This window comes from Seriola dumerili, unplaced genomic scaffold (assembly GCF_002260705.1).
Source record: "Seriola dumerili isolate Sdu_G_001 unplaced genomic scaffold, Sdu_1.0 BDQW01000019.1, whole genome shotgun sequence".
In the NCBI taxonomy this organism is placed as follows: Eukaryota; Metazoa; Chordata; class Actinopteri; order Carangiformes; family Carangidae; genus Seriola; species Seriola dumerili.
This window is the reverse complement of record NW_019174274.1, coordinates 929317-957069: the sequence shown is the minus strand read 5'-3', so window position 1 is coordinate 957069 and position 27753 is coordinate 929317. Positions and strand designations below refer to the sequence as shown.

The 27753-nt window shown below is 41.5% G+C and overlaps 1 protein-coding gene across 1 annotated transcript in view; it reads left to right on the top strand.

Moving 5' to 3' along the window:
- Positions 1-27460, top strand: part of LOC111233941 (prospero homeobox protein 1-like) — a 30790-nt gene extending 3330 nt beyond the window's left edge. The window contains exons 7-9 of the mRNA XM_022761874.1: positions 4465-4572; positions 13514-13708; positions 27039-27460. Coding sequence (XP_022617595.1) covers positions 4465-4572; positions 13514-13708; positions 27039-27224 — 489 coding nt within the window. The 3' untranslated portion in view covers positions 27225-27460. The remainder of the gene's footprint in view (positions 1-4464; positions 4573-13513; positions 13709-27038) is intronic.
- The last annotated feature ends 293 nt before the right edge of the window (positions 27461-27753 follow it).

Here is a 27753-nt window from a genome sequence, read left to right as displayed (position 1 = left end):
CATTAATTGGTTCCTGCTCTAACCCTCTTGTTTCCTCACCGAGTGGGGAAGATGAAAAGGGGCGCGCCGGGTCTTGCAAGAGAGGGAAGATTAAACAGGTCGCACGCTGCTCTCTCAAGCTCTTTTAAGTCTGTGCAGCAGGTTGTGGTGTTTAAAGGTGCTGAGAGAGGCTAGTGAGGTCCCTCTTCAACACACACACACACACACACACACACACACACACACACACACACACACACACACACACACACACTCTTTCTCTCTCTGTTCCCACTGTCTGAGACACTTGTGCTGTTAGGTTCTCTTTCATCACAAAGACTTTGTACATAAATGCTCAAAGCAAATCATATTTTACTGTGTCTGTGCATGTGTGTTCATGTGTGTGTGGGTGTGGGTAAGACCTTGTACATAGGAGCTCAAAGCTAATCATATTTCAAAGAGCACAGCAGAGGGACAGGTGAATGATTGGCCTCATTGATAGAAGCTTTCTAAATGTGTGTTTCTGTTTTGTGTATGTGGGCACACATTAGGAGAAGTGTAATATCTAAAATACACACTGGTTTCCTCTTTACAGTTTTTAGCTAGTTGTCTCTCGCCCTCTCATTGTCAATCACTCCTACTTGCTTTCATTTGTTGGCCTTCTGTCTCAGTTACTCGGCAGCTGTGTGTGGTGTTGTTTGCTTCCTTTTCGTAGCGCGTACGCACGCACGCGCGCGCACGCAAACACACACTCCCTTTCATGGCGTGTGCATGAGGACAGGTGTTTGCAGGTAGCTGTTTATCTTTTTGTTCCTAACCTTTCAAATGGAGAGGGCTTCTCCCGGCCACTACGCATGCACACACATTTGACTGCATACAAACAGGCGCGTGAACACAAACGCATGCACGTTTGAAGAACAAAGTGAAAAGAAAAATAAGACTTTGAACCTGACTAATAGGAACTCCTTACAGCTGTGATGAGGATTTGATCACAGTGTCGTCTTCAAAGCCAATTTAGATGTTGCTTTAATTAAAAAAAAGAAAAATTTGACACGTCTCTTGATCCTGCTGAGCCGTTTCATTCCAAAATGCTTTTCCATTCATTTGGAAGAAAAAAAAAAAATCTTTGAAATTGGACATTAGTATTTCAAAGATACTGACCACCCTTCAACCCTCCTTTTTTTTATTTTTTAGGTACTGTTGGTTTTTACTACACTAGTCAATTTAGTTTTTATTCCATGTTAACTTGGGGTTATAGTTACACTGTTATTCTGTTATGATCAGTTGATTAATCAATGAGTGGATGAACAGGAAATCAACTAAACAATTCTTATAAAGTTATTCATCAAGAAAACAGCTTCTCAAACATGAGGACTAGTTGCACAGATCACTTATGTCTTTTTTTTAATTATTTTTTGGGCGTTTTTTTTTATTCAGATAAGGACAGTGAGAGAGTGACAGGAAAGTTGGGGAGAGAGACGGGATGACATGAGCCTAAGTGGTACGTGCTCCACCAGTTGAGCCACGGGCGCGTCCCTGATCACTTGTGTCTTAAATATAGTTTTAGCTCTCGTGAAAACTTGCCAAACTTCATGGCTATTTTCTCAAATAGGCCATATTTCACATAAACTCTGATCCTCTGATGATCCTTAGAAGAAAAAATTCATTTTTGTAATTTCTGTTCGAACTTCTTTGTTTTTACTCTGTTTATATTATTTTATTCATCTCCTTCTTCCGCTCTAGTTTAAGAAGCACATCCTTATTTGATTTCCATGTAGGGATAATAGATCATGTCACTGTCGGTGGATTTAAGCCTTACAGTTAGGTTACGCTGTTTTGCATCAATCATAGTTCACCTGACAGGCACACAAACACCCACACAAAAGCAGTTACACATGCTCTCTCTCAGGTCTGTGTATCTTTAATCCTTTGTACTGAGCTGAGCAGATGTCCCCCATTTATTTATGAAATACGCCCCCCCCCACCCCCACCCCCCACCCCCCCACCACACACACCTGGCAGCAAGGTCAAGTTACAGCTGATGATACACCTGGTGTGTATCAGGATGAACACACACACCAATAGGAAAAGAGGAGGAGGCAGGAGGATGAGTAGAAGAAAAAAGAACAACACTAGTTGCATTGTTTTTTCACATTAGCTTTTGTTACACACACTTTTTATTGCTTTTTATTCATCATGATATTGCTTCACACTGTTTACTCTGAGTCATGCTTGTGTACTTTAGTGTGTGTGTGTGTGTGAAAACAAGTCAGGTTGCAAAAACTGAACACGGTGTATTTACCTGAACTAAACAGCGATAGTGACAGGTTGGTATGAATGTTAACTAGGTGATGGTGTTGTTGTCCGATTATCTGACGTATCTGCTCCTAAATGAATGAGGGATGACAATTCGACTCTCTTCAGTTATTGAGGCCAAGTGAACAGTCTTGTGGTATCACGCTAATATGTAACATATAGTCAGGTTACTTTGTGTTGTAGCAGTTGAAGGTACATTACAGTGGAAAAACAGCATTTTTCAAACTAACATCACAACTGGCGAAAGTTAATTAAAACCCATTCAGCAAACTTAACTGAATCCAACCCACTACTTTTGAAATTTGATGAAAAGGATCACTGGCAAACCACGCACTAATCTCATAAAATATCTAGTCAAATCCTGAGATTGATCATTTATTTTATGCCTTTTACAGTCTATGGCTTTTTTCCATTAATGTTCTTATGATAGCATTAATATTTCTAATAATGCACCAGGTTAGAGGCACAATTTACAGCATTAGTTCTCTAAGAATCTCTTTCATATCGAAGCAAAAACGGTATTGTAACTGTAATTATCTACAACTGAATCGATACTGAATCAAATTGAGTCAAATCAGAATTCACATCGGGACCTTGTGAATTGGAATTAAATTGATTCGGGAAATGAGTGGCAATGCCCAGCCCTAATTAATATGAACATAAAACAATTAGTGAGAATTAAAAGGCCAAACTAAAAATTCTAATTCTTCCTCTGCTTCCTGCCCTGACGCTGCTCCATCTCTCTTTTTCTTTACACTTTATTCACTTCCTCTCGCTCCCTCTTCTCCCGTGTGCTGATGCTACTCTCCCTCTTTCAGCCATATAGGGCCCCTGGGGTTTCTGTACATGTGTGTGTGGGTGTGTCTGTGTGAGTGTGTATTTATGTGTGTATTTGTCTGTGTGCTAATTGACCTTGCAGGGGGTTCCATTGATTGCCTCATCTTCTCTGATAGATTATAGGGCTGTTAATGTGGTGGGGAAATGGCAGCGTGGTGGGGCACAGCTGTTGTCACACACACATACATGTCACACACACACATTCGGCGCCCCTGCAACCAGGGCCTCCACAATTATTATTTTCCATGTAGAGACAATGGGATTGACATTGGGGCTGCAGAGTCGGCGAGATGCTGGAGTGAATTTGGGATTTGATCCAAAGCCAGCAGGTGCTTGTGTTTGCTTTGACTTTAGGTGTAAAATGACACACCTACCAGAGACCAGGGTCTCTCCGATCTCTGGATTTTGGTGGTTGTGTTAAACGGTACTGCTGTCACCCTCCTTTGTCACTAATCACTACGAGGTCACAGAAATCTTCTCTCAGCACTGTTGCTCTCTGTTTTGAACAGGCTATTGTAGATTGTGTTTTAAAAATAATTTAGGTATAATTAAGGGAAGGGGGCAGAGCTTCTTGTAGTTCCTTGTCCATCTGTCTAATTAAAGTTGCTCAAAGATTTTCAGACACCCTCAAGTCTATGGGTCATTTTTAGGTTCTTCTGTGGCCAGGCTGGTTGTGTTGGAGCCTTTTTCTGGCTGAGCACACATGAATGGCTCTTTGAGACTTTTGAAACCGGTCTGATTATGCAAAGAGTTATATCAGTGTTTGTGATGCTACACAGCCCAGCATCATTCTTAGGAGCTTGGCTGAAGGTTGCTGAAGCCTCTCCCATCGTGCATTTGGTGAGAGGCAGGGTTCATCCTGGACAGGTAGCTAGTCTATCACTGAGCCCATTGTGGTTCTTCTAAATGATACTGTGGTAACCAGCAACTCCCATTTAGGTCCATTAGCATTTTCCTGACAAGTGGAAACCATGCAACAAGACGTTCTGTCTCAACGGAAATGGATGTTGTCTGGTTTCTGGTAACAACAGAGGGGTGTAGCTAGGTTGTAAGATAACAGTTTGAGTTTGGTGACACCACACTTCCTCACTAGTGAGGTTTAAATGCAGAATTTAAATGCCAAACTGCTTTAGCGGAGACGCAGGCACCGTTCTGTGCAGCATACAACAACTGTGATTGTTGCCGTGTTACAGCCAACATTAACAGAATGTCGCTTAAACTCATCACTTAATATGAAGTTGATGATAATGTGCACTGACTGAGAGAAAACAATATATTTTCACATGATTTACTGGTACTTGCTTGCTGGCTCCTTAACATCGTATTTTTCAGATTCAGGAGGGTTTGTCTCCTAACCACCTGAAGAAAGCCAAGCTGATGTTTTTCTACACCCGCTACCCTTCTTCTAACATGCTCAAGATGTACTTCTCCGACGTCAAGGTAAGACCTCACCTTCCTCCTCTCTTTTCCGAGCTGTTTCTTTCCAATTTCTTCTCTTTTATGAACCTCTTATCACTGTTTTCTCCTAATTCTTTTTATCCATTTCCATCACATTCAAGCCTCTCTTCTGTCATTTTTCATCTGACTTTTCTGGACCTTTTAATTTCACCCTGAATTCAATGTTCTTATTTCTCTTAAGATTGTAGGAGATGAAGTGCTTTTTTAGAAAAGGTTTAAAACAATGAGACACGCAGCTTCACCTTGATAAACTCCGTGCAGGCACACACACTCTCTCATACAATGAACTGAAAATCAGCAAATGAATGAATACAAAATGTTTGCAAAAGCGTGAGTCCTGCCTGTTCTGATTTTAAGCAACTGTGTTTCTTTCTTGAGGTTAAAACTATACATGTGCTAATAGGACAAACTGTTATCATTTCATCATGCAGAGCACATTAAGAGGCAGATCTTGTGCACAAGTTTAAGATTTTGCTTAAGCTGGTCATGTATTCTTAAAACTAGATAGAGAAAAAGTCAGGTTTGCATTGGGATTTTGAATTTGCCCTGTCAAAATGAATTCCTCAATGTGCATAACTGCTGAAACAGAAGAGAGAGAGCAGGAAGTGACTCATACCATGACTCAAACAGACAAGCAATATGAGAGGCCACGTGGTCACTGTCAGGGTCAGAGCGTGTACAGGAAGCGATGGGAATTCAACGGCATCTTCAGAATGAGATCTCAAAAATCACATCAGTGTGATTTTCAGTGACAGATGCAGCAGACGAACTATTTGTATTTGTGTGTGACGCATTCAGTCTTCAGATTTGGTTAGAGATGGGTTTTTAATGTTCACGATCATTTTCTCTCCACACCAACTTTCACTGTCAAATAGTCTCACATGCATCTGTTTTAGACTTGTGCGCATTTGATGATCTGGTTCAATTTTGTTTGTTATTCCGTTACTCTGTATATGTGAGTGTGAGAGAGAGAGAGAGAGAGAGAGAGAGACCCTACGGCGCAGATGGGTGCTCCAGTCTGTCACGTCTTTGTGGCATAATTAGAGTTTCTGGCCTTAATCGGCCCGGGGTTGGGAAGGGGGGTGACGACGCCCACTTTCCCTCTCACACACATACTGTAAGCCCCCCACCACTACAACTACACAGACTCACACACACCGGCCTCAACCTCTAGCTCCCTTTCACCCGAAACACATACACACACACTTTCACTCTCACTAACACAACATGAGAAGTTAAACTGTTTTTTAAACAGAGACAAGTCAAATAATCAGTCTAAGTGTTGGCAGATGACACGATGCTCAGGTAGAAAGAAAAAATGAAGAAAAAGGAAGAAAAGGAAATGAAATCATTAAGAAAACAAGAGAGTGAATAGCAAGACAAGGAAAATGAGTAAGAAGGAAAAAGAAGATTATGGAAAGTGTGTGCGTGTGTGCGTGTGTGTGTGTGTGTGTGTTGCGTGGTGTTTTGAGAAAATGAGGGAACGCGGGGAGGGGAGGACAAACAAATGAGAGGGATGACAACAGAACAACAGCTTTAAAACAAAGGCGCTGATTGTTTTGTGTTTACAGGCTGCTATGTGTTTTGCAAAAGGAGCATACGGCTCCTCGACGGATTCAGGACACTGTATTCAAATGAGCAGCAACACACACACTCGTATAGACACACACACACACACACCAGCTGCCCTTTGGCTCATATCTGTGGTGACCACTTCCTCAGGACAGTGCCACATCCTTATCAGCTGCCATGGCAACAAGGGTCGCTGGGACACCAGGTTGCTAGGCAAACACAAGGTTGCTAAGCCTACCTGCTCCCAGTTTGTGCGACTCTGATTTGTCATTAACTGGAATCCATTAAGTAATAAAAATGGGCATCATAGTACCCAGCTATAGCTCTCTTTAGTGTTAATGATGCAATAAAAGCAGAAAATTATGGATTTCATCAACCAATTATCAGATATATGCCAAAGTAACATGCTCTAAAACTTTAATTTCTCCAAAAAGTCTAATTTTGTCATAGTGACACTGATAATTCTAAAAATGTCAACCGAAGAAACAAAACTAAAATAAATTAAATGCAAACTTAAAAGGTTTCAAAGAATTTCTTCAATGCATTAAACATTGCATTATCTTCAGGCTAAAAATTATTTAATACATTCACTCTGCAAAGACGGAAACATATGTTGCATAGTGACAATCCCAGCTAGAAGCTCTTCATTCTGGAAGAATTTCTGAATTAAAATTTAGCATTTTTCTATGTCACAACGACACCGTTTTGAGAGCAGTGAATGTGCTGAATAAATTAATTAGGTGGTTGTACACAGATGCTGGCAGTAGAATTTTAAAGCTTCACTTTTTCTTAAAGTCTACTGAGAAAAGAAAAAATAAATAATGAAAATGAAGAATATCTCGGAACTTCTGAATCTCAACATTAATAGTAATGAGCTAAGTGAGCTAATGAGTTATAATAAATGATTGTGTATCCCCAAACTTCATTTACTAAAACTTCATTTTAAAAGTCTGGCCACCCTTCAGTTACAGGGAAAGAAAAAAGAAAACACTTTAAAACTATTATGTGCTGACATTGACAATTTTCCATAATCAGCTTACTTCCCCTGTCTAAGTCATACTTTCCATTATCTGAGTAATATGCTTAATATTTATGTGGCCAAATAAACTGTGGCTTTGGGGTTTAATTTGGAAAATGAATAAATTAGGACTAATGAGTTAATACACACGCTCAGTTCATCTCGTGGAGATTGATATTAGCTTTTAAAATTAATCTAGTCTCCAATCTGTGGGTTTATATCCAAACTGATATTCAATTAATCTCTTCATCTCAGCAAACATGGATTTAGATTAGGAGATGTTTGCAGTGCTTTGGCCTGCCACTTTGCTCAGCAGATGGACGGTTTTACCGCTTCGATCTGTAACTGCAGTCAGAACCGCACACAGGACGGGGATTTAATGGAATGAAAAATGTTTCTATTGGAATTTATTGTATGAGGTTTAAGGACTGACAGTAAACAGTGTCGCAGCTTGTAGACAAAGCAAACCATTCGTGTAGATGGTTTTACATCTTTTTCTGTCTCCTATCTATACATTTAGTCAAATTTACAGCAGCAATGCATCTCGTGCGTGAGTGGTCAGCTGGAATCCACAGTGCAGACGGCAGATTCTGCTACTAACAAAGAAAACTACTAAATATAGAAGTAATTATAGACCAGAAATGCTTAGAATGACTATTACTCCAACAATGCCAACAAAGAGAAAAGCAGGATTTGATTTAATGAAAAATCTTCATAAATGAAACCCATGAAAAGACCAAAACCTACAATCCGTTAGTATGTCTCTCTATAATTTGCACCTTTCCTATCACATCTGTGGCACAGGGGCCCAAACCTGGTTCCTACTGAAGATCTAAATATTATAACATCACAAATATATAGTCTATCATTTTTAAAAAGGTTCATTAATCTAAAACAGCTGAGCACTGTCATTTTCAGCAAGAATTACTCAAACTATTTTCAGATGTGTAAGAATACAGCTTTGATGCTCTAGTGAGTATTTACAGCAACATGTCTGTGTATGTGGGATTGAGGCTAAATAAACTACAGTGTGTATTCATGCTAATGAAGGAACATGTCGATCAGTGCAACAGTTCGGCTCGCTGATGTGTTCTCTCATCGGTTTTGGAGCTCTGTTGCACAGAAAAAATAAGGTATATCCTGCTTTGTCCATACAGATAATATGTGTCAGCGGGAGCAATTAATTGATGCTTTTGGTTGTTACATTGAATTTGTTGACAATAAGAAGAATGTGACGTCTCAACAGCATTATCCTTTAAGAAAATGTCTCGTCCTTCATATTTTATGCAAATAATGATTTACAGTCAAATTTAGTTTTAATTGAGTCGTAATCCTGGTTAATCCATCGTATTTATCTGTGGGAGGAACTCTGCAGATAATATTTTCCTTAATAAAAAAATGAATCATGGATAATCCTATTTGTGTTGAACAAGGCTGTTCTTTTCAAGGCTTTGGTCGTGTGTGTGTGTGTGTGTGTGTGTGTGTGTATAGGACTGAGTAGAGAGAGCACCCTGTTGCTGTCTGTCTGTGTATGTGTGTGTCCTGTTTCATTGTCCCATTGCATTCATTACCCTCATCATTACCATATTTCCAAAATCCGGGTCAATGTCTCTTTTTCTTCTTCTCTCTCTCACTCTCTCTCTTACTCCTCCCCCCTTCCTCCCTCCTCCTTCCCAGGGAACAATAAGTAGCATGTGTTAGGAGGATCAGGCAGATTCACTGTAAGGGAATTAGGGCCCTGAATGGCTTCCCCTAATTGGACTTGAATGGACTTTGTCTATGGGAAACTGGTTCTTAAAGATGAGCCTCTTACACACAATGTCCCCCTCACTTGGTGTGGGAAGTGGGTTGAGCTGACAACTGTTTTAGGCACAGATGAGCAAGCATACGCGCACACACACACACACACACACACACACACACACACACACACACACACACAGGAGCTTAATTGCATAGAGAAAGCTCTTGCCTTCTGACCAGACAATCATATATGTTAGCATGAGACGCTGAGGTCGCTGCTGTCTCGTCTTGAGAGAGTCAGTGAGAGTAATTAAGACCTTGTTAAGACTGGAGGAGTTAGGATTAATTAGACGCTCGCTGGCTCAGGGAGTTCCTCCAGACTCACACACACTCTCGCTCACATGTTCCCTGCCAGCTGAGGATTTCTACATACTGTACACACTCGCAAACACACACACACATGCGCACACACTGAACACGACAGCAGCGACACATTCATCAGCGAGAGCTCTTAAGACTTGAGAGTCTGAAATGACATCTCGATGCCGCCGTCTCAGCAGGAATCAATTAGCATCCAACCCGCCTCTCACCCGTCTTGTCAGTTAGAGTTACACAGCCAATTTGGCAACATCAGGACATGAACCAGCAACAGCTCATCTACTGACACTGATATAACTGAACTTCAGTAATTACCATGTGCGTTTCCACAAAAGCATTTAAATCTGAATTGTGGGGACTGTAGAGGCTCAACATGCACTGATGTGACAGAAGAGATGTGTAGCATGAAATGATGTAGCTTTAATTTTACTTATTTAGAAATGTGTGGGAAAACGTTGAAACAAGCTTTTTTTAAATGCTCAGTATTTTCATTACCAGAACAGCTACTGAGCAGCAGGTGAAACTCATTTCTTTAACATTTCATTGTAAAGACAGTCAGCCAAAGTCATGAAGAGGCTGCTCACACACACACACACACGCACACACATACGACGTTCGTGCAGTGTATACTGTCGAGTAAAGCAGAAATGCCTGAAAACATAATTTGAAAAAGTTCCTACAACAGCTTTTCCTCCAGGATCCACAGGAAACCTTCAGTGTTAGAACTCAGTGAATTTATGTTGATCGTGCACATTCACGCTGTCCTCTATAAAATGTGCCGAGCCACGACGAATCTGGTTGAAGTGGGCAGATTCTTAAAGGATGTGTGTGTTTGCCCTTCCAACATGGCCTGGGGGGCCTGACGACACCCACCATCAAGGGAAGGAGAGGGGAGTCGGGGCACCCTGACACTTTCTCTGACACTCTCTTTCCCCCTTTTCGTTGTAAACAGAAAATGGCATTCCTCAAGCTCAGCGTTTTGCCCCCCCCCACCTCCATTCTCTGTCTGTCTTTTGTCTCTCGCCTCTCTTGTTTTGTTTTTTTTTTTTTTTGGTTTGTGCTGATTGTGATGAGCTGGACGGGACCAGTGGGTGGGAGGGCAGGTGGTCGGATGGTTGGGTGTATGCATATGTGTTTGTATTTCCCAGTCCTGTCTACATATTAAGTAATTCCTGAAATAGGCCTTTTGTCCTTTTCAAAAAACAAATTATCGGGTTGAGAAACACTGACACCTGCACCTTCTGTTGCAACTTGACGCCCCCCCGGAAAGACATAAAAAGACATCAGACGGGGTCTTAGTTTTGTCTGCTGTAGTTTATCTGGCCAGACTGCACAGTGTGGCAACAATCTCCTCGCACAAGCTCTCTTCAAACCAAGAATCCATTTTCTTGTCTGGGGTCTGCGCAGACCCTCGCACATTTTTACGTCACGCTGCTCAAAGCGGACCCTTGTGCCTTAAATTATTATCAAATATTAAAATTGTTGCTGATTACTTTCTCAACTAAATGATTAGCTCTAATCTGAGTGTTAAAATAGTGTCAGTTTTTTTTATTGTTTATCTGACGACACCATCTTTCTCACTTCCTCGACATTTCTGCTAGACTTGGCGGGTTTAATAAAGTTTAAATTTCTATTAGTGCCAATTAGTGTATAAATTATGTTAATAAATTTATGGGATGTGCGGTGGCCTTTGACACTTTGCAGTGGAACGTCTTTGGTAAGGAATATTTGGAAGTCTATACAGTATAAAAATGTCGATAAATATATATATATAGTTTCCAATGTTTTTACATAGGTTAATGGCTTTGTGTACATATGTTGTTTGCGTGCCAGGTTGCTGTTTGTGTTTGTAGATGGACAGATGACATCGTCTTACGTGTGCAACTGTGTGTGCTTGTGTTTTAATTGCTGAGTTATCACGTTCCCTTCGTGCAAATCTTTTGTGGGTCAAAACACACCCCCACCCCCACCATCCCACACACACACTTTCCCCTCCTGTCTCTATGCTTTGTAAAACCAACTCCTGTTCCTTCTGCTGCAGACACACACACACACACACACACACACACACACACACACACACTTACACACCAGCCCCCCAGTTATGCTCCATTATGTCACCCCTCTGACCGCTCCTGAAAAAATATCTCTTTTCCTCTCTGTCATCCTCTGCTCGTCTCTCTCTCTCTCTCTCTCTCTCTCTCACTGCATTCCTTTTTCCGTGCTACCTCACTCCATTCATTGCTCTCTCACTCTGTCTCCCTCTTTCTTTCCCCCTATCTCTCTCGCTCATCCCTTGTTCCTGTGAGACAATGTCTTGTAACAATACCAAGCTTAATCTCCGTGTCAAAGCCGTTTTTCCCCTTCACCGAACACACACACACAAACACACACATACACTTTCACTGGGGCTGTCACTGTGTTTTTTTTTTTTTTCTCCGCGTTCAGTTACTTATGAGGAAGAGATGCAAATGCAAGTAGATATCACACACACACACACACACACACACACACACACACACACACACACACACACACACACACACACACACACATAAATACGACTATTATGAAAGCCTACAAATGATTTAATCCAACACTGTAGAAGACAGTAAGATCAGATCTGAAAAACACTGCTCCCTCATTTTCCTCATTCACACAGTACTTACAAGGTGATCAATATTCTATTCATAAGTGGAACTAGAACATTTTGTAGTAAATATTTTTGATATTTCACATTGACTGCTGGAATATATTTAAATGAGTAAAAGTGGAGGTCAAATATTCCATTATTCTGATTTTGTAAACATTATTTTTTGGGACAACAAGTGTAAATGTCTTGTATTGGCAGCGTATATTTGCAGTGCTCTGTTCAGGCCTGCGGGGTAGAAACAGTGTTTGTTGAGTTGTTTAATGTTGGTTCTGCTCAGTCTGAAAGCTCATTCTGGCACAATAATAAAATATATTGAATATTTGGGTCATTCATGTTTGATTAGGAAGGTTTCTAGGGGCAGATTTTTTTTTTTCCAACAAAGACCCTCAAGGTTTAGACTTTGCTTTAGTGGCTAATGAGGTGGATAAATGGAAATATTTTTTACTGTGTGTGTGTGTATGGCTGCGTGTGTGTGTGCGCGTGTGTGTTAGTTAAGAGTTAATTGGAGGAAGGGTTTCTGTTGCTCATTGCCTTCAAATGCATTTACCCACATGCACATACCACCCCCCACCCCACCCCCACACACACAAGAAAATACAAGTAAATGAAAACAGTTTTCTCCTGTTCAGATTGCCAAATTTGAATGATATTTCCACTGTATAGAAAATTACTCAACCAAAACTAAAGCACATGCTAAAACAAAAGTTGTTTGAATTCAAACTCACACATTTAACATCAACTGGATCACCTAAAGAAGAATATGAAAAGCATACAAACTCAGACAAACTCAAGGTTCGCCTGCTAATTTCCTTTCAGCGATTCCTGTGTTTAAGGTGCCCGTTTCATCAGTTTTGAAGTACAGAAAGACCTCAGCTCAGTGCTGATAAAGTTTTCTTTGAGTGAAAAAGAAGATTTTCAAGGACTAACCTTGTAAGAAGAGTTTCTAACCGCGTGTAAAATGCACTCTGTACAAAAGTCATTTCATTTGTAGATGTTGTAAGAATTCATACAGAAGCCCAGTTCCAGTCAAATTTGATGACATACCACCATGCAAATAAGTACCAAAGCAAACAGGCTGTTCCATTGTAAATCTACAGCACCATCACACAGGAAGCAACATTCAGTGCTTAATCTACTCCATCTCACTGTGAAACTAAAATCTGTTATAACCTTTTACGACATGTTTAAAATCTTTCATAGCCCTTGTAAATCACTACAATCTGTTACAAACATTTTTCTTTTACATTTCCAGAAGAGCTAAATGTTAGTATCTCATGAATAAATGGCCATAGTTGTCATGTGTTATATATCAATATGGTTCTATATAAAATGTTTCCACACTAAACATCAGTGTTTGGCGTCAATAGACCAGAACGCATTGGAGTAAAGGGAGAGAGGTTACCCCTGTTTTGTTTGGGCTGCCCATTGGAATACTGAGAAATGTATGAATGTATTACAATTAAAACAATATAAAATGAACTTCTGAAACACAGTGGAAATTAAATCTAAATGTATATTGCTTATTTAATGTAATTCATTTTCTGTGTGTACTGTTCCAGTTCAATCGCTGCATCACCTCCCAGCTGATCAAGTGGTTCAGCAACTTCAGGGAGTTCTACTACATCCAGATGGAGAAGTTTGCCCGACAGGCCATCAACGAGGGTGTAACCGCTTCGGAGGAGATGACAGTCGGCCGCGACGCTGAGCTCTTCAGGGCACTCAACATGCACTACAACAAGGCCAATGACTTTGAGGTAAGATGGGCCAGATGTTGGGATATAATGATCAGTTTAGAGTTTGGAGGGATGTAACAAAGCTTCTTCAGCTCAACAGAGTAAAATGGCAAGAAAGTTTGTGTATTCAATTACTAACTTGTGAAAGTTATCTTAAACCCTCTCAAAACATTTTGTAACATGTAAAAAAAAAAAGCATTTTACTCAATACAAAGCCTTTTTTTAAATTCCTTGCAAGGTTCCTTTGCTGGAATTCAGGATAGAGGGCCAGTTCGCCTTCAGTCTAGTCAACATGTGATTGGTTTTCTTTCCAAAATATTTCAGCTGTTACAGGTTTCCTTTATCCACTGCACATTGCTTCAGAAAATTAAGACTCTCATCATTTGCAAACTGTTTCTCTGTTTCTTCACATTCAAAACTGAATTAAAACTGGATTCAGCATAACTTGCACCCACTCACACAAACGTCCTCTACCAAGTCAGCTGTTCGGAGCGCAACAGTCACCTCACGATTCTGCTGAGGTGTGGATGTCGCAGTATGTGTGTGTGTGTTTGTGTGTGTGTGTGTGTGTTCGATGAGGCGAAAGAACACGCCGCTCGAGGCGCGGGTGTCCTTGTCAAAGCGATTTGCAGAAGTCACATTCTCTCCCTCACTTTTTCTCTCCCAATATCGGTCTAAGGGGACCTGAGGGGCCTTAAACTATCCAACGAAACATCAGCAGCATTTAGATGTCCATTAGCGCACACCTCACCACTGACACACACACACACACACACACACACACACACACACACACACACACACACACACACACACTCTTTTTTTGCTTAGGGAGACGAATGTTGAAGCTTAAATGTATAAAGAACAAGATTTGCAGACACAACACACAGACAGTCATACACACGCTGACTTTAAGGTATCTGAATATCCTCTTTGGACGAATGAATAGCAAATGCTTTGCATGCTTTGCATAACGAGAGTCAGGTAGCTTTTTACAGGTGTGTATGTAAAGAACCTGTACAGGAAACAGACACACACATGCAAATAATTTGTGTTAATTTGTGTTTACCCTGGCCCGTCTTCAGTGGGGTTATTTTTAGGGATTATGGGGTAGGGTTCATACTGAGGTGAGGAATCAGGAACCATGACGGTGGCTTTGCCTTTCAACCACATAGCAATTATACTTTAAATTGGTGCCAACAATCCTTGAAAGCCTATCACACATTTTTAAGTACGTTTGTCAGCCTTCCGGCTTTCATTACTTTTGGTTAAGTTCATTTCAGTTCAATATGAAAATCAAGGTGAGGATACTTGAAACCAGAGGCTGAGATAGATAAACTATTAAGTTGCATTTGTATTTTTTTGTTTTACCCTCATAGTTGGGATGTTGTAGTAGTTATCATTGTCTATTGAGAATGTACATGTGAGATAATTGTTTGACTTGCAGATCTGATTTTCCAAAAAGACTACGTGAATATAATGGTTTCACTATCTTTCCTTGAACATCCATCATTCTCTGGCTCTCGGTGTTTTAACAAGCAGAAGCGGTTAAAAACACATGCCCCTCCTGCAGAGGTGTGGACATGACACTTGATCAGAGCCAAAAGAGAACTCAGCTGGATCTATTTGGGTATTAAACGTACTGACACACAGACCAGGGAAGACCAGAGACAATGAGAAGATGACTGCCCTCAATACTCTGAAAGTTCATTTACATACAGCGCTCGAAAGGTAGAAAAGTCAAAATTACAACTGTTGAAAAAAGGTCTAGATTCAGAGTTAAAGAGCCAATTTGCAGCACTATTAGATATAACTGTAATCAGGAGAAGATGCTGATAAGGACTTTAGTAAAAGAACATGTGCGTCCTCTGTGCGATAATGTGTTCGCAAAGGTAGGTATAAATTTCCTTCTCTTACTTTGTCCCCTTTCCTGCCTGCCTCCTTCTCTCCCTTCACCTCCCTCCATCCCTTCCACCATCCTTTCGTCCGTCCGCCCTGAGGGAACATTACTGGCTAGGGACCCTCTCTCTCGCTCCTTCTCTCTCCCTCTCTCTCCCCCTCTGTCAAACTCAGAGGCGTGAAACTGGAACCACAGCCGATTCAGCAAGTCTCCCGACACACACACACACACACACACACACACACACACACACACACACACACACACACACACACACACACACACACACACACACAGTCAGTCTTCTCCTTTTGCCAAATTTAGCATCATCAGAGTTCCACCTTGGTTTGTCCCCCATCACACACCCCTCCCCTCCTTTCTCCTCCTCTTTTTGCTCTTTCCTTGCTCCCTCTCCTTCCTGCTGAATCTGTCCTCTGTCAGTATGTTCTCTCCGTCGCCTCCTCTCCTTTCTCCTCTTCTTCTTTTGTCCCCCTTTCATTTGTTCTCGACTCCCTTTCTGTCCACTGCTGCCTCTTCCTCCTCTACTGCTGTCCCTTTCTCTCCCCGTCCTCCACACTTCTTCTTTTCTTTCCTTTTCTCCCACCATCTCACCCACTCTTCCTCTGACCTCCAACTTTTGTCTTATTCTTTCCTGGACTCCCTTCAGATCTACATCTTATCTTCTTTTTCCTCTCTCCCCCTACTTGTCTCATCTTCTCATCTTTGTTCCCCTCAGCTTTGCTTTCTACAATACAAATCTGTTCTTTGTTAAATTATACAGTAAAAATTGGTCTTGCAAGGTTAAATAATTTCCTTTTTTTTTTTACGTCTTCCTGGTTAAAAAAGAATTTAATCTTAGTCGACACCGTCTACCTGGTGAAATGAGAAAGTGTTCTTAGGTTTGATGGGTTATTATGAAAAGGTTGTGTCATTAGTCAATGTACACCTCTAGCATTTTAAATAATAATTGCAGATTATTGCTGTGGAAAGGTGAGTGTAATTTGTCGGGAGTTTGTGTGTGTGAGTGTTGTCTTCCAAAGCTGGCGTAAACAGGCCTCAGTAATTATAGCAGCTTCATTAATTACCTCCTCCTCCCCTCCTCTCCAGCCACATTCTTTCAACTCTTCTTTCTTGTTTACCTCTGTCTCTCTCTCTCTCTCCCCCTTTCTTTCTCTCCATCTTTACTGCCTCCCATTTCCTCCTTCCCCTCCCCTCCCTTACAGTCCCTCTTCTCTGAAACAATTTTGTCCTAATTGCGGCTCTGCCCACTAACTAATGAGGAAGGCAAAGAAAGGAAGGAGGCTGGGAAAGGAGACAGGGAATAGTCTCATCTTCAAAAAAAAAGTAGGGAAAACAAAAAGAGACAGAGAGAGATTTTCTTTGCCAGGACACTCAGGGAAAGGTGTCAGCTTCCACCTTCTGCCAAGAGGAAGAGGAACGTTTCCTCTTTCTTTTTTTATATTGAAAACTGATTGATGAGTCGTTGGTTAAGTCTGCCAGCAGCACTGGGCAAGGCACTCTTAACTTGCCTGAGTGTGTGTGTGTGTTAAAGTTTTGGTATGATATTTGAAGTACACCTACACTTTGGTGACTTAGACATGCCAGAGCACATGCGCAAACTCTCCACCAAACACGCACACACACACACACAAACAAAGTAAATGTGAAGCAAAGAATAGAGGCCTGAAGTCTTGTAAAGGGATGAAGTTGTCATAGTTGTGTGTGTGTATATGTGTGTGTGTGTATGTGTGTGTGTGAGGAGGGACAATGAGACGGTTTTATGAAGCCTTCTAGAGGACGTTCTCATCTTTCCAGTTCAAGGATCCTCACTGGCTCTGTCAGCACCAAACGACAGCACAGCTGCGCCTCACTCACACACACACACACACACACACACACACACACACACACACACACACACACACACACACACACACACAGATACTCATTTGTGTTCATCTGAAAGAGCAGAGATACCTTCCCTTGAAGTGTAGGTGTGGTTGCCATCGAAATCTGCCCTTTGACTTTGAACGGCACAAACACACACACACATACACACACACACACTTGGAGGCCACCGAGTGGTCACACACTCACATTTCAGGGCTATCTTGTTTCATAAGCTGTGCACTTCATGAAAGGCTGAAGTTCTCATGTCTTTCTCCGCCGTTTTAGATTCTTTGTCATCCTTTCTCTCCCCTTATTCATCTATTCACTCATCCTTTCCGCTTCCTCTTCATACGATTCCACTGAAAAAGGGACAGAGCGCAACTCTCAGGAATCGACACTCAAAGTGGGCTTTCTATCAGATTCTCTCTACAAATAGAAAATGCTCTACAGCTTTAAATAAATGCCTTGGTGCTTAAGTTTGGGTTCATTGGTTTATTTTTTTTTATTGTGAACAGTGATGTTTCAGTGAATCAACACACTGAAATATTAAAGCTTCATCTGTCTCAATCCATTAGCCTTACATTTATATTTTTCCCCCTAACGTTTACTCCATCTTTCTGTTGACCTAAACTTTCTTGTCTTCTATTTGTAACGTACCCAGAAGACGCACACACACTCGGAGAAACGGATCAGCCTTTAGAGAGGCGGTGAATTTCAAACACTACACCTATCCTGCTTTCTTTTCCTCTCCTCCCTCTTTCTACGACTCTGATCTGTCATTTTAAGCGTAGAGCGTTTGGCACTTAAGTCTTACACACGAGGGTTCATGTGATGATAGTTTTACAAGGCTTTCACCACGAGAGACATTGCTGGAACCGAGCTACTAATTGATGATACTTTACACCAGGTTTCAGTAGCTAAAATACAACTATTTTTTTATGCCAAGGAATTCTGAAAATTAAATATTTAATGTTGAAATATCTTAACGGGGAACCAACACATCTGAGACAGAATTTTAGACTGTCATGGGACACCAAAACCCTCTATTCAAATTCAAAATAGAAATAACTCAGCTATCTTTGGGAATCATTTCAGACTGGGAGATTCCCATCAACAATCTGTGTAGATCTGATGACGTCTGCAGTAATTATGAATAAAATTTAAAAAAAAAAAAAACTGCTTCACATCTGCTGGACCAAAGTTAAATGTGACCTGTGGATTGGTGTGCAAAGCTTCAGATTTTGACACAGGACACTGGGATTTGCATCATGCAACATATCGTTAGCTGTAGGCTAATGAAGCGCTAAAGACTAAGAACAGGTCAGAAAAGTGAAAACATCATTTTGTGCTTTATCTTTGGAGTTATCTTTTTCAATATTTAACCGAGCTGTTGATCATTTCATTTCCTACAAAACTATTTGCTAATGCCAATTATAAAAATATATTTTGCGGAAACATGGTTTAATACATACACAGACACACACACACAGTTCATGTGAAAGCACACTCTTTGCTGCTGTCAGTGTCATTAAGCAAGTATGAGGACTAAGTAACTCAAGTCCTCCTCACTGTCTCTTTCTCTCTGCTGTTGGTTGACAGAAAGTGGTATGGTACAGACAATGCCACCTGCCAGTTTCTGTCACTATAATTATAGCTATCTGCAGTGTGTGTGTGTGTGTGTGTGTGTGTGTGTTTGGGTGTGGGTGTGTGTGTCTTAGTATTCCAGTTGAGAAGAAGAAGGCATCATCTTTGTCACTGAGCCTGATTGGAGTCACGAGGGGGCAATGTATGTGTGTGTGCGTGCGTGTGTGTGTGTGTGTGTGTGTGTGTGTGTGTGTAGTTGTATGGTCTTCCTCTATATCTGTGTGAATATAAGTGTGTGTGTGTGCGTGTGTGTGTGTGTGTGTGTGTGTGTGTGTGTGTGTGTGTGTGTGTGTGTGTGTGTGTTGTGCATGCAGTGATTCCCTTCCCCTGCCCCAGCTGTCTCCTTAGCTTTAACAATAGGCCTGGTAACAAAGACGTGGCCTTCAGCCTCTGTCATGTGATACTAGTGGTCTGCAGCCTCTCAGTCAGATGACCCAGGCTATTGTCCTCTATGGATGACACACACATACACACGCACACACACACACACACACAGGCACAAGGAAGCAAAGAACACACACACCATTCCAAGGAAGCACAGCACGTGTATGAACAGACACACAAATGGCAGCATGCAGAGACACGAAGACACACGCAACAGCTGCACACAAATAGAAGATGCACACACTCATGAGATAGTGAGGAGAGAGAGAGAGACACACACACACACACACACGCACACACAGACGCGATCTCAGGACGCAGACCCTTCCTCTCAGTCACATGCAGTTTGAACAAAGAGAAACTTCATAGCCATTGTCCTGGTGATAGTGAGATCAGTGACTGATTGACAAAAGAGCAGCAGAGAAAGGAAACATATTGCTGATGTCCTGGAGGAACCTCCAGTCTCCACTTTTACCTTCAATTTCACACTTTACATGGCAGCTACAAGAAACTTGTGACCCTGAGGTCAGAATATTGTTGAAATAGGGATGAGAAGGATTTACCTGCCATCAAACTGATTATTTTCCTAAAAAGCTATGAGGTGTTTTATTTTATTTTTTTAACTTTGTCTTCCAGTGCTTTTCATTTCCTGCTTCACTTGGGAATGGCAGCTATGTGCCTGGTGCACATATGGGTGACTGTGTCAAAGAGCACCTAACCAGCAGGTTGTTGTCAGTGCTATTTATGTGCAGAATGTATGATGCAGCAGGGACGTAGAGCAACAGAACTGAATTCCCTGACTGGCTGGAGAAATGACAAATGCAAAGGAATATTTCCACATCTTCCCTAAACAAATGAGTGTCATCTTAAGTCATAGACGGCAAGTCCCAGTGACAAGCCTTAAATTTGCTTTATAAGTCTTTCAAGTCTCTGAATGAAAACAAGTGGATTTTTTTCACAAAAGTGAGACCAAGTCCGAGATCAAAACATGGGACTTTGCTTTTCAAGTCTAACAGTCCAACAGAAGAAGAAGAAAAAACCCTACTTTGTAACATGAATGCTGTATATATGATGTTTTTATTATAATGTTATAAACTGTACTGAAACTGGACTCCACTGTACATGAAGCGACACGCCCCCACCAATGCAGCCTCTTACATTTTCTTGCAAGTCTAATGTCCTTATTTTTTGGACTCAACCAAAATCTGAATTGACTCCAAGTCTAAAGCCCCTACTACTAAACCAGAGGTAGCAGCTTGTTGTTTTATCAGATTTACAGCTGCACATCTTCGCATCAAAAGCCATTTCATGTTAGATTTCGCTAGAGGGGGACAGTTATAGACAGTCAGCAAGTATGCACGGTAGAAGGAGTGGTTACATGCGCAGGTGTGTCAGGAGCTTACAAGGTAAAGGAGGAGAACACCTCTATGCAGGAGAGGTGTGCACCCTCAGACTATCAAACCAGAATACAATGTTTTGGACACAAATAAAGGAGTGTCCTTCAAATGCATGAATCAGTGTTTACAGAGAGACTGGATGCAACTAGAAAAGCATGCTCAGTCCACTTTCCCCAGATAAATAGAGATTGAAATGGGAAAAGAAGATTTCAGATACAGACAAGGGGAAAAATTTAAGAATAGTTTTCTACAAACCTCCAAAGCGATCAGAGTGTTTCCCTAACTTCCTTAATGTGTGTCTCCGTTTAAACTGAATACCTAAAGCTAAGCTAGAGGTAGCACTGGGTATAAAATACTGTCATGTATTTTAGGGAGGCTCAAGGATCTTTGTGGGACTGTTAAGCCAAAATTGAATCTCAATACAATAATACAAAAAGGCAAAATTAATTTGTCATACCATGAATTTTCATGAATTACTACTTGAAGGAGAAAGGATGAAAGGAGAAGAGAGGGGAGAGAAAGAGTGAAAGGACACGCCATTCTGGTGTGTGTATGTGTGTGTGTGTGTGTGTGTGTGTGTGTGTGTGTGTGTGTGTTTGTATTTTCCTGCCAGGGTGTGTGTGACTAAAGCCAGGCTTGATAGCAGGGAAAGCAGGAGAGTGAGTGAGAGAGAAGAGGAGGAAAAAGGAAGCAGATGCTCATGTGTTGGCACAAAAATGATATGTCCACTCAGTCTCTCTCTCTTGCCCGCGCGCACGCACACACACACACACACACACACACACACACACACACACACACACAGAAGGAGCAGCAGATGAAAGAGTTCCAGTATTGTCTCAGTGATAGAAAAATACTCTACTGACCAACAGTAAAGTGGAGCTCAAGGCCACAGAGCAAATGAATGGCAACAAAATGGAGTGAGTGAGGGGTCGTCTGAAAAGGACAAGTGAGCTGAAAAAATGATCAATGATGAAATGATGCAAATAAACATGAACTCTTTAAAAAAAAAAAAAAAACACTTAACTGCCTAAACAAAGCAGAGCATGTGTACACACACTGAAGTAAATAGTGTCATTGAGGGAGGAAGGTAGATAGAAAAGAAAAAAGAACACACACACACACACACACACACACACACACCCACCCTTATGTCCATCATCTACACAAGTCCACCTACACAAAGCTAATTACCTCCTTTGTNGAAACATATGGTGTTTGTGCAGTGATTTCTTAAGAGCCCTATGTGTATGTGTGTGTGTGTGTGTGTGTGTGTTTTCCCTTTTGTGCAAGGCAGTAAGTGAGGATGGAAAAGTAAAGGAGAGATAGGCAGGTGGAAAGACGTATGGAGAGGTGAATAGGTAGAGTCAACTGAGGACACGCAAACACACACACAGCCCAGACGTCTGCATCAGTCTCATGGTGACGGCATGAGGAGGAAAAGAATAAATCTTTTTTGATGGAGGGGAGACGCAGAAAGAGGAGGGGCTTATATTGAGAAGAGAGGAGAGCAGGACACAGAGGGACAGGAAGGAGTTACACTGTTGTGGACAAAGTGAGGATACTCTTGACGCTGTCTGTGTTGATGTTCTGTCTGTGTGTAACTATGTGGAATCTATGTTAAGTTTTTCTATTTTAAATGTTTTAAAATGAGACATTGCATCTATAAAGAAGTAACCTACTTCTAAAGGGCTCTCTATTATTCTAAAAATAGTTTTTAGTACAACACTGCCCTTTTGTGCTCGTGGCCTGCACTGTAAAAAATGATAAAATTAGCAAAGTAGACGTCACTGTTGCTAAGAGCTTATTGCTGTGCCGTTTCTGCACTTCAGGTTTTCAAGTTGTGGTTTGAGTTTATGCAGGTGGCGCTCGTTTTTGTTATTACTGCTCATGCTAAGAATGCTATCATCTCTCTGTTTATTGCAAACAAGCATCTGCTGTTGTAGTGTATAATAACTGGGAAAGAGCAAAACTACACTGAGTTACACCACGTAAGATAGAGCAATGAAATGAATGTTTATATTCATGAATCCATATAGTATTTGTTCATAAGACTTGATCACAAGAAACTTCCTGTTTTGACAACCCATTGTAAACCTTAAAGAGAGGCTACGACATTGCTAAAATGCAACTGAGACAGTGAAACTAAAGGGTAAAGATTGATAAATTAGAAAATGCAAATGACAATAGCACACGAAACAGTGGAAAATGACTGAGGACAAGCAGTAACTGCAATGGGAAAAGCAAGAAAAAAACAAACAAAAGAGCTGAAGTAGCATTAATGCAGGTGACTTTTCTTGAAGGCAGCAAATGTTTCCGTCAGCACTTCTCACTTCAAACATGTCAAAGTACACCACGAGTTTGTGTGTGTGATGAAAGATAAACGGTTACATGAGCTTGTGATTTATCACAAGATAAAAAATAAATAAGAAAATAAATTTCCAAGCAGAGATGAGGAACAGAGGAGCCAATAAGGAGGAGGACGAAGGGAGAGAATGAGAGGAAGGAGACAAGGAATAAAAGAGGGAGGGAGGGAGGGAGGGAGGGCGTCCCTGTAGGCCTCTTTGTTGGGCAGCGATTTAGAGATTTACAGGCTCTTGTCCTTCTGCGTGTGTGTGTGTGTGTGTGTGTGTGTGTGTGTGTGTGTGTGTGTGTGTGTGTGTGTGTGTGTGTGTGTGTGTGTGTGAAGAGAGAGTAATTGAGCCTCCCTTCATCCAATATTTACCCACCAAACCAGAGCAATCATGCGAATTATGTTTACTGGGAACGAAGTGTCTTTCTTCCTCTTTATCTTTTTTTCTCTTTCCTACTTTCCTCATTCCTCGCTCGCTCTCTCTCTCCTGGCAACTAGACATCATATCGAGATCCGAGCCAGGGCTAAATCACACACACACACACACACGCACGCGCACGCACACGCACACACACAGGGGAAACAGGCCCATCTGTATTGATGATGGCCTAATTTAGATCTCTTTATTGGACTGATTTACGATGGCCAGACAAATCTGGGCATCTGGACCCAAGCGTGTGTCTGTGTGTGTGTGTGTGTTTGTGTGTTGTCCAGTTGAGCTGATACCCAAACCGGACACTCAATATCCTCCCTGGTTCATTTCATTCTTTCTGCTTGTGTTTCCGTACCTCTCTGTGAATCAGCGGTGTCCTTTTCTCTCCACGTCGTAGTCTTGTTTCAGCACTCTGACTCCTCTCCCTGCTGCAAGGATGACACACTCCATCCTGAAACATTTTAAAAACACACCAATCATCATACTGAACATGGTAGAACTAGTGTTGCAACAAAAAGACAAGGCCTGGACCTTTCTAGGTCAAGGCCACTCAATCTCTTATTGTCCCACTGTGCATGTTGGTTTTTGACTTGGAGTTGAGGTGTTTGATTAAGGGTAATATTCATTCACAACAGCCAGATTTCATAGCTACACCTTTGCATCTGGGTGTTTCGTTGATGCACCTCATCAGAATGAATGTCTAAACAGAAGCTCACATGTGAACATCACCCTAAGTAAAGAGGTCAGAGATCTTGAGGGGGGGAAAAAAATTAAGTAAAATTGTCCAGGGGAGACATTAAAAAGAGAAGTTTTGTCTTTTTTTTAAGATAAGAGTAAATTTGAACAACTAAGGGATGAAGGGATGTAATCCAAGAGGGAGACGTCGCCTCAAAGGCACATTCATCTTCAAGATCAAGCTCAGGTTTCAACTTTTATTTGTCCCAGTGGGCAGTTTCACAGCAGCTATTAAAAACAGCAGCTTGACTTTGGGGCTTCTTAAATTTTTTTTCAGAGATAAAACAGTGAGTTTTAGCCTTTTAAAATTGCATAAATGTTTTGGCACCTGCTGAGATTTAGTGATTAAGCCTCATTTCAATTTTTCTTTTTAGTAAAAAGGGAAAATTCCATTCATTACAACCATGTCTTATTTTTGTAGTTCTGATTGTGTTCACCATGTTGATTGTTGCATCAGTGAGAAGGCAGACCAGACAAGAAACACAACTAGCTAGTCAAAATGCTGTTCATTATAAATATCCATCACTATTTTTTGGTGAGTTCCTGGTTCAACCTTGATCTACCAATCTTACTGTAGTTGTGCAGACACAAATGTCCTGTGCAATGAGGGATAATCACGAACATTTTGAAAGTACCTACTTTTGGTTTCACCAGTAAATAAAGCAGTTAGTTGGTCTGGCAAAACTATTGGCGTCTGATTGTCTGACTGTTGGTTTCTTGCCCTGTTGGACTTCAATGAAGAGCAGTTACCACGTTCCTAGATCTCCGTCGAGAGTACGACATTATCAAAACTGAGATGATGGCCAAAGAAAATACAAAATACAAAATCAAGACCAAAGTTGCAATTAAGTAAAGAGTATGTGTGTGTATGTGTGTGTGTGTGTGTGTGTGTGTGTGTGTGTGTGTGTGTGTACAGTAGTGTCTAGACCAAGACAGTGACAGAGGGCTTCATTGAAATAACTGTGGTCTCAAGGGGCCAGCTAAAAAGAGCGAGAGGGTAGGTGAGGGTAGACAGAGTATACGAGAGTCCAGGGAATCATTTAGGGTGTGTGTGTGTGTGTGTGTTTGAGTGTGAGTGTGAGTGTGTGTGGAGGGTGATTCATCCGTTCTGGTGGCGTCTAACCTTGGCATGTCCTGCCACGCGTGACGGGGTTACACCCAGATGGCACTCTGCTGTCCTCTACACGTGTGTGAGTTTGTTGGTGTGTAAAGGAGCATGTACTCATCTGGAAGAGTCAGCCTTGTGTGTGTGTGTATGTTTATGTTTGCATCTGCATGCAGAAAAAGAGACAAAGAAGAAGAATAAAGGGGGTTGGGGGGGTGGGAGGGGGGGCCCTCATCAGGTTGTTTAGTGTCTTTGTATGATCTTGCCCCCGGGAGAAAGGGTAGAAAAAAGACTGAAAAGTGTGTGTGTGTGTGTGTATGTGTGTGCACCATTGTTTTGCTGTCAAACACTGCTATGAGCACATACGCAGCATTAAACCCCTCCCAACACACACACACACACACACACACACACACACACACACACACACACACACACACACACACAAAGCCTTGTGATGACAGTATATTTATGCCTACTTGTGGAAAGGACAATTGGACCCCTGCAATCCCTTCGTTCTTGTTTACACTCTGCCACACACCCACCCACACACACACCCCCCCACACACACACACACACACGCACACACACACACACAAACAGTGACAGATCACAGACAACTGTCCACCTGCCATTGTCAAGGACTGAGTGTGTCATCTGTCATTATGTGTGAGTGTGTGTGTTCACACACACAGCTGGGGGCTGTTAAGAAAGGGGAAGTACATTTAGGGGAAGTTCACCGCTGAACAAGAACTTGTTACAGAAATAGAAATATATGGACACCTGAAACACACGCACACTTACCCTGATTCAGATCCAGTTCAGTCACACAATCACTTTTCTAAAAGCAAACCCTCTGTATCTGAGCACTTGTTCTTCAACATCTTTTATTCTTCAAGATTATTTTTGCTTTGTAATGATGATTTTGGACAGTTGGATGTCTCTAAGTGACTTTTGATGGCCGTGGCTGCTCACTGAAAAACTGTGTTTACCTTTGTTGTAGAGCTTTATGGTTTGGGTCATTTCCAGTTAAGCTGTAAATCTTAATGATATTTCCAACTTTGTAGCAACAGGTTGGGGGAGTTCCTTTTTCAGTACAACAGTGCCACTTCACACAAATTACACGGGGTAAAAGAAAAATGGTTTTCCCTGTTTGGTGTGGAAGAACTTGACTGGCCTGCACAGAGCCCTGACATGATCCGACACCTTTGAGATGAACCGGAACACCAACTGCGAGCCAGGTCTCCACACCAAACGTGTGTTGGACCTGACAGTGCTCATGACAGTTTATGTAATGTACTCCATTTTGCTCAAACAGAAGTAAAACTGCTCTGTATATTGAGCTTTTTTATGGTGAAGAATACTGTGTTGTAAATTTAAATTTAGGGCAAGAAAGAAGAAGGCGAGTGAGGAGAGGTTCCTCTTCAGTTCAACCAATCAAACAGACACATGATGACTCATGATTTCCTTTTTCTTTCTCCCTCTTTCTCTCCCGCCTTATCCACTTCAGGTTCCAGATCGATTTCTGGAGGTGGCCCAGGTGACTCTTCGTGAGTTCTTCAATGCCATCGTGGCTGGCAAAGACGCAGACCCGTCCTGGAAGAAGGCCATCTACAAGGTGATCTGCAAACTTGACAGCGAGGTTCCTGAGGTCTTCAAATCCCCCAACTGTCTACAAGAACTCCTCCACGACTGACTAGGGCGAGGGAGGAAACACGGCAAGCAAGACAAACCTCAGAGAACTGTGAGAAGACTTTAAGAAAAGGCCTCTGAAGGCGCACAGTTAGACTAGGTTAAGGTCTTCAGTGAAATACATTTGAAGGAGTTTGACTTTCATAACACGATGCAGAGACTTGAAGTTATTCTACTTGGAGGCTTCTGGAGAGGTTTGTTGGTGGTTGTTTTTGGTCAGCCCATCTTTTAAAGACAAACGTGCCCTCAAGATGTTTTATAAAGAAAAAATATTCCTCTTCACTGAGGTAGAGGGCTGAAACTCGTGAGTCATACGATACTCAAATTAACAAAGTGTGTTGAGACTTTTATAAATTAAAAGCAAAACAGTGAAAATTGAACCTCCTTGCACTTACAGAAAAGCTCCTCCTTGCCAAAAACCCGATCTCCTCTTTCTCCTCCATCTCGTCCAAGCTCGCTCTTCATCCTCCTTCAGGGATGAGGAGGATTATGGATCAATCTTCAGCCCAAGATTTGGGATCAGGAGCGAACTA